Source organism: Sinocyclocheilus rhinocerous, unplaced genomic scaffold, assembly GCF_001515625.1.
Source record: "Sinocyclocheilus rhinocerous isolate Xijiao unplaced genomic scaffold, SAMN03320098_v1.1 scaffold1829, whole genome shotgun sequence".
Lineage (NCBI taxonomy): Eukaryota > Metazoa > Chordata > Actinopteri > Cypriniformes > Cyprinidae > Sinocyclocheilus > Sinocyclocheilus rhinocerous.
The window spans coordinates 1,124,634-1,132,830 of NW_015650027.1; the positions used below are offsets into that span (position 1 = coordinate 1,124,634).

The following is an 8,197-nucleotide window of genomic DNA, read 5'->3' on the forward strand; positions in this document are numbered from 1 at the left end:
TAATTTCTTTTTTTTTTGGCAGACATTTTTAATGTCTTTCATTTGAAATGCTCAAGTCAAACAAAAAGGGGTACATGCACTGCACAATCATCTGTACAGAGTGATGTAGTGTTTTTGCCCCGTGGGCAAGAGTCAAGTCACGAGGCCCCGCACCACCAGCTAGCCATATGGGCATCAAGACCTGCAGGAAACCAACCAGTCACCCAAGAAAAACATGCATGGATGGCCCAAAACCACAGCACTCCAGGGCACAGGACAGAAGAGAGGAGCCATTCTTCCTTGTGAAGGACTTAAATAAACACAAGCATCAAGAAGCACCAAGTCAGACCTGAGAAAAGGTGGAATGCAAGTAAAAAAATAAAAAAAAAAGGAGTACATGAGTATGAGAGTGACATTTTTTTTTAGCTCAAATGAGACGAAAACAGGAGGATGAGAGTGATAAAGACAGACAGAGAGAGAGATGGCTGTTGTGTCTTGACAATAACGCTAATTAACTTGCCCGTGTTGGGGGATGCCATTGATTGGAATGCAATTCCGCTGGACTCATTGATCTCAACCTTCCTCTCCCTCCTTCTCTCTGCATGCAAGCGGGTGTATATGTGTTCACAAAAGAAAGCGCAATTGTCCTTTTTCCTGCTGGAAATGTGGATTTGTGGTGCAGCAGGAATGGGAAGTTAATTAAATGTACAGGATCAGTGTTCTGCTTTGATTCTGTACTGGACTTTAAGTACACTGATGCATTACAGATGGTAATACTGCAGTGTTTTGATATATTTATCATACTAAATTAGTTGTGACAATATACTAGTATTGATGATAACCTTGATATGTAAAAAGATTTATATATATATATATAAAACCCAGCAGCGATAACTATCCAGTTAACACTCCAATTTAGTAGTTGGAGGTATTGGACGCTTATGCTGGATTCACCCATCATAAAACGGAAACACCCGAAAAAAAAAGTTAAAAAGAGAAAAAAGACAGGATTTTAGACCTCCCAGTCTTCCCGCGCCTCCCAACACTTGCATTTTGAGCATGATTCATTTCATTGTAGGGAAAATCTGATATTGTGTAGAGCCCTATACTGAATATTTATACTCATTTATATGGTACTCCAAAGTACTTGAAAGAATACCATGGTATTACTATGGCAAATTTCCCAAAAATGTTTACTTTTGTTGTTTAAGTGCTGTATGTCTGATTCACTGAGCTCTGTTTACATAAAGTGACAAACCAACACATTAATAATATGTACAGAAGTAAATAAAAAGGGTTTGAAATGAAACATTATACACTGATTAACTGATTTCTTATTGTATTCTATGAATTTTGATAATTTAATCCTCTTGGTAGTCAAAAACTCACCACACAAAACACGTTGAGGTCGGCACAAACCGCTTATCCTTGTTGTAAGTGAACATACAGTATTTGCAAACATGTTAGCATCTGGCTAATTAGCCTAGCTTCTACAGAAGAGTTTGACTGGACAAATGGCCTTTAAACTATACGTCAATAACTATAGACAGATATTTTCCCTACCCTTAAAAAAGTTAACAAGCCTAACTGGCTATCCTATCTAAACACAACACATTTATTTGCATTTTATTTTATTAACTGCATTTAGCATTTTTGCTTTTTTTCCCCTCAGAACAACCCTGACATTTTTGAGTCACACCACAATAGTTAACACACATACCTATTGCATATATAGAGACCTCCGCGGGACGGATTTTTCAGTCCCGCTCCCGCCCGTTCCCGCAAGATTCTGTCCCGCGCCCGCCCGCTCCCGCAAAAATACGTTGGGTCCCGCGGTACTCCCGCGGGAGTGCAGGTCTCTACTACGCACCCGAACAGAATAATTCATATGAAAGGTAATTCATATAATTCTCACAGGAACGGAGGATTTACACAAAGTCTATAATTTGCAGAGTTCATTTGTGTTTGTCATACACAAAATATACAGTAGAGAGTCCTCGTAGATCAAAAGCAGCCCAGAGCTGCACACCAGAACTGTCTTCTCTCACACACACACACACACACACAGGCAGCTTGACTTCATCATTTTGCCAGTCATTTCTGCGCTCCGTGACAACAGTCTCCAATAACAAACTACTACCGATAAAATATTTGTTATTTAGACTAAGCATCAACATTCACAAGTTCAACCACTGTTATTTTTTACGGAAAGCAAGCATGGGCTGCTGCGTGCATGGTTTGGCATGGCAGAATGCGAGCAGCACGCTTCCTTTATTATCACAAAAAGCTGACATCTCAGTTAATCGCGATCTCATAAAGCTCTGTTATAACACTAAATATATGCACAATGAATCTTTCACAGTGTCTAAAATGAGAGGATTCGTGAGCACGCAATTTCAGCACTGCGGTGAGTAGATTCTAACTTAATCACCTCTGATTGGCCATTGCGTTCCAGAAATCAACAGCTGAGTCTGTGATTGGCTACATTATAAATGGAAACTATGTCTAGCTTGCGCGCTAATCATTTTAATGTTAATATTAGTTGTTCTTTTTGCTTTAGTGCAACAGATAAATAACAATTTATATGTTTTAGACACTTTATGTTTAGATAATTTCTATTTTGCGGGAGTCCCGCGAATCATTTTATTCTCCCGCATCCCGCACACACACGAGTCTCTTCCAGCCCGCACCCGCACTCGCCCATCAAGAGTTGTCCCGCGCCGCACCCTGTTGCGTTGGGTCCCGCGGTACTCCCGCGGGAGTGCAGGTCTCTACTACGCACCCGAACAGAATAATTCATATGAAAGGTAATTCATATAATTCTCACAGGAACGGAGGATTTACACAAAGTCTATAATTTGCAGAGTTCATTTGTGTTTGTCATACACAAAATATACAGTAGAGAGTCCTCGTAGATCAAAAGCAGCCCAGAGCTGCACACCAGAACTGTCTTCTCTCACACACACACACACACACACAGGCAGCTTGACTTCATCATTTTGCCAGTCATTTCTGCGCTCCGTGACAACAGTCTCCATGTGTTTGTCTGCTCTCAGCCCGTGATCCGACACCTTCCTTTGACAGAGAGACAGAGTGGAGGATGAAGAGAGAGCGATTGTTGTATGAGGGAGTGCAATTAAAAATTAATGCGCACAAAACTGCTAGTATGAGCCGCGGCGGGGACAAAGCCCCAGTGACAGGTAGCTATTTGGCTGTACATGGGGCTAGTGGAAAGAAAGGCAAAAAAGTAGAGGGATGAAGAGAAGAGATGGGCGCTCTCTGTAAATTGACTTTTTTTGTTCTGCTTTATCCTCCTCTTTTTCCTCTTTTTGGTGAGTGCCTGATAACAGGTCTGGAAGATAGCGAGAGGGTGACAGTCCTTGATGACATACAGGAACAAGAGCACACGTCCACACACACACAGACACGCACAATCATACTACACACACATACACATGCAAATTAACTCCAGTTTTTAATTTAGAGGTCTGAATATGCACAAAAGCGACACACAGACCAAATCACAACAGATCACAGGTCTTAACATCCCCCATACACACACATACACAGACTCCTACAGCAGCATTGGCCCAAGGGCGCAAAACCCTGCTCTGTCTCTATATGCCCAGTTGACCTTCAGCTTGCCGCTGTGTGATCGATAAGCCTCTCTTCCCTCTTCTGCCTCTTGAATGTAAAAACAGGAAATCAAAGGCTTGTGTACCGCCTTGAGTGCAAATCAAAAAGTGGCCCTTGCTTCTCTGTCATATGGCCAAAGTGAGAGAGAGTGGGAGAAGAGAGAGAGAGAGAGAGAGAGAAAGGGGGGCTCACGTAAACATGTGACGTTTCTTCAGGCAATAGTAGGCCATCACCTCTTCAGAAGGCCAGACACCTGAAAGAAAGAGAGAGAGCAGTTAGAAAAAGTGTATGAAGTGTGCTGGTACTTACTAGTGCACCATACTGCCGAGTTTGTTTACAGTACCAGGAATACTACACAGTTTTCACTATCACGTTACATTTAGTGCACATTACATTTTTTTTTAAAGGGACAGTTCACCCAAAATTATGTCATTAATTACTCACCCTCATGTCGTTCCAAACCTGTAACACTTTTGTTCATCTTCGGAACACAAATTAAGATATTTGTTTATGAATTCCGAGAGCTCTCTGAATTAATGACAGAATTTTCATTTTTGGGAGAACTATCCCTTTAAGGCTCCATTTATTTGATCAAAAATACAGTAAAAACAGTAATATTGCGAAATATTTTTACAATATAAATTAAAAGTTTCTATTTTAATATATATATTTTTTAAATATAATTAATTTCTGTGATGGCAAAGCTGAATTTTCAGCAGTCATTAATGCAGTCTTCATCATGATCTTCATCATCCTTGATCATTCTAATATGCTGATTTGTTGCTCAAGAAACATTTCTTATTATTATCAATGTTGAAAATAGTTGCACTGCTTAATGTTTTTGTCAAAACTGTCATATATTCTTTGATGAATTGAAAATTCAAAAGAACAGCATTTATTTAAAATAAAATCTTTTGTAACACTTTTGAACATTATATTCATTAGTTTTATTCAACATTTAGTTTTTTTCACCAGATTAACATTTGTTTAGTGTGTTAAATTAGTTATATAATATAATAAATAATATTTTATTAAAATAAATGTAATTGTATACATTGTATACACAAAAGTATAACCGTCACATTTTAGCTCACATTTCCTTGAATAACGGGTGAGAGAGATACTTTAATGTATAGATGGCCAGATCATATAAAAAACACTGAAACTTACTATGATACATTATTCAACAAAGACTAAATAGAAACATTCAATTTATTACATACCACAACCTCACACAAGGACACTACAAGCCTACAGTGTCTCACTCTCTTTTACACTGGCGCTTTCTCTCTGTTCATGAAGAACGCTCCCTGCTCGCTACAGTTCGCTTCCAACACACACACAGACACACACAGAGACACAAGATTCTGGCTACTTAGGCTTGTAAGCTGTGCACAGAGTGAGTGGGGGTCCAGCGAACGATTATCACAAGAAGCAGGCTGGTGGTCTTATCACCCACTGTCAGCCTCTGCTCCTTCTGCTAGCTCCAGCAAGAGCCATAAAGCTGCTATTGTCTCTCAGACACATACACACACACATGCAGCTGAGGAAAACAGTCATTTCAATAAACTTAGGCCCCTGAGCTGTCTGCCTTTGATGGGAGCTCTTATGTGTTTGGATTTGTGTGTGTAACTTTACTTTCGTTTGCAACATATCTTCGTGTAGAAATGTGTGAAGTGTTTTAAAAGAAAGAAGAAAGAAAACAGTGTTTTTGGTGTGTGAACGCTGGGTCATTCTAAGAAACGCTTGTACCTTTCTGTAAGATTTTAAACATTCTGTCAGACAAAAAATGCGTTTAAATATTAAAAACTTAAGTGTGACTCAAGTTTAAAGGGATAGTTCACCCACCAATAAACATTCTGTCATCATTTACTCACCCTCATGCCATTTCAAATATGTAAGACTTATTTTCTTCTGTGGAACACAAAATAAGTTTTTACCATTGACATCCAACTGTATGGATAAAAATCCATATGCAGCATTAAAATATCTTTATGAAACCTTTATGAAAAATTCATTTTCAGTTAAATTTTTAAGGAATCTATGCCTTTGATTTACAGATAATGTCATAATTTCTATATATATATATATTTTTTTTTTTTCTCATTCCCAGCATTATGATACAAGGTCCTTCTTATGAGAATTTAATATCAATATTTGCACAAATATACACTTTTTAATTATCACAAGATTGAAGGTAACAGGGTTGACATTTTAACAGCATCCCCTACTGATAAACATAGGGAATGTAGGATAAAATTATAAAAAGAAGTGACTTTAAATTGTGACCTGAAAGGATCCATGTCTGTAAAATGAAAAAATGAATATGTCATTATGACAGATTTTTTTTTTTTATGCAAGAGTTTATTACTGAAAAAGGGAAAAATATTACAGTAACAGAGTTCAAGTGCAACCTAACTTTTCATAAATTCAAGATTTTTTTAAATGATACATAATATCAACTAAAATAAAAACATAGTAATAATAATAATGATGATGATGATGATGATGGTGATGATAATAGTAATAATAGAGAGAGAGGAAAATGTCAAAATGCTAGCATTTATTTCAATTTAGTTATTACTAAAAAAGATAATTATGGATAAAACAGCAAGCAGCATAACATTATGCATAGCATAACATCATTATGCTGAAAGAAAAGGAAGAAAAAAAATCAAATAAAATGAATGGATTTATCAAAAACTATTCTGTTCTATATATAACTATTCTGTTGTCCCTAAAGTTATTTTTCACATATGAGTATGAGGGACACCAATGGTGCTGTTTTGCAGGATGACCCCGCTAATGTTTTTTGTTCAGTGCATGCAAGAACGACAGAAATGCAGGCGGTTAGATAGAGAGGGTGAGAAAATGTGTGTGTGAGCGTTTGTAAGACAGAGTCGATATAATAAGCAGCTTATGACCTGCCTTTCAGGAAGGCCTGTTAAAGCCTGTCTCTCTCAACCTCTCTGCACCATCAGCTTGAGATTAACTCACCCAAGCAAGATTTAATAATGTCTATTGATAAAACGTCAACATATGCCTCTGCCATTAAAAGGCGGCAGCACCTGCTTTCTATTTCACTTGCTGATGAACCATATGACATTTTGAGAGGCTAGTGTAAGATTTATCACATAAGGATTGTAGCTAGACAGAAAAAAAACAACTTATGACACTTAAAGGTCACAACAACAACTTCGAGACTCATCTAGGAGGCCCTTGTAATCTCTGAAGTCCCAGCATCCTCTATGACTTATATGACTGGAAATGTAAAAATCCAATAACTGTGAGTTACAATAAACTGAGTTTGAATGATGGGCTAAATCTTATCGCTCTGCATTTTGATAAAACTAGAACTATGCTCAAGAAAAGTGTAATAGAGGCTTGCGGTGTCTTCATTTATTAACTGCTGTACTGTTACATACATTAAAGTACATTTCTAGCAAAAGCGTTTGAGGTTTCTTAAATAAACTCTCAAGAGTACAAATGGCTTAATGACATTCTCATAAGTTAGACGTTTTTAAAAATGACATTTGAAATGGATTGATTCAGCAATTGTGCAAATGGTGAGATAACACAGGGGCTGCTTAATAAGGGCAGGCGTTTCTCTGCTTTTAGAGGTCTTTTCAATAATGATACGCTGAGATACAATTATGGCTATAGGTGGATTTCTTTCCCTACTCTCAGCTGAAGTACACCATGAAGAAATACACTATTCCTTTAAAACCGTTCCTTATTTTTATTCACTGTGTGCTGAATAGCAAATCTTCGCAAACACAGTTGATGTGCAGAAAAATTGCCGTAAATGTGCAACAAATCTTACGTGTAAAAAAAACAAAAAAACAAAGAAATCTCTTCTTGTGAAGCTGCTTTGAAGCGGTCAAAAGTGCTATACAAATAAGCATGACTATGAAACACTATGTTATGCAACAATTATCTGATAATACATAACCATAACACCACAATACATTTCTGGTAATATTCCGTAAATATTTAGGCACAGTTTATAATTATTTCCAGGAATATTCAGTTTGGCACACCTAAACATTCAGAAATTAGACACATTTTGTCAGCGTATCGAATGTGCAGGTTTTTGCTTAATGTTTTTGTCAAGACATCAATAGTTTTTTGTGTTGTCCATTTACGAATTTGCATGCAGTCATATAAAATGGGTTTGTATAATGAGATTATTTTTATAGTTTTGTTGACCATGTAAATATGCACTACTATTCAAAAGTTTGGCATAAGATTTTTTTTTTTATTATTCGGCAAGCACACCCTAAATTGATCAAAAGTGTAAAAGCTATTCTTTTGAACTTTCTATTAATCAACGAATAATGAAAAATCACAGTTTCCACAAAAGTATTTAGAATATAAAAACTGGTTTAACACTAGAACCGCCAGAGGTCGCTGTATACCTAAAAGCGCCAGCGGGTAAATTTTACCCACACACATGACAACTGTATTTCTATGGCTAAAGAACATATTATTTCACTGTATTATGCCACTGTCTTCACAAAGAAGTGTCTAGAGTCATGAAATGATTATGTCTAGTCATCAACTATATTTTTATCCTGTTGTT

At 37.1% G+C, this 8,197-nt stretch overlaps 1 protein-coding gene across 1 annotated transcript in view; it reads right to left on the reverse strand.

Annotated features, from left to right (window-relative positions):
• The window catches only part of LOC107711417 (calmodulin-lysine N-methyltransferase-like), a 74,567-nt gene that overhangs the window by 16,684 nt on the left and 49,686 nt on the right, over positions 1-8,197 (reverse strand). Inside the window, exon 2 of the mRNA XM_016516408.1 lies at positions 3,808-3,868. Within this exon, the coding sequence (XP_016371894.1) occupies positions 3,808-3,845 (38 nt within the window). The 5' untranslated portion in view covers positions 3,846-3,868. The remainder of the gene's footprint in view (positions 1-3,807; positions 3,869-8,197) is intronic.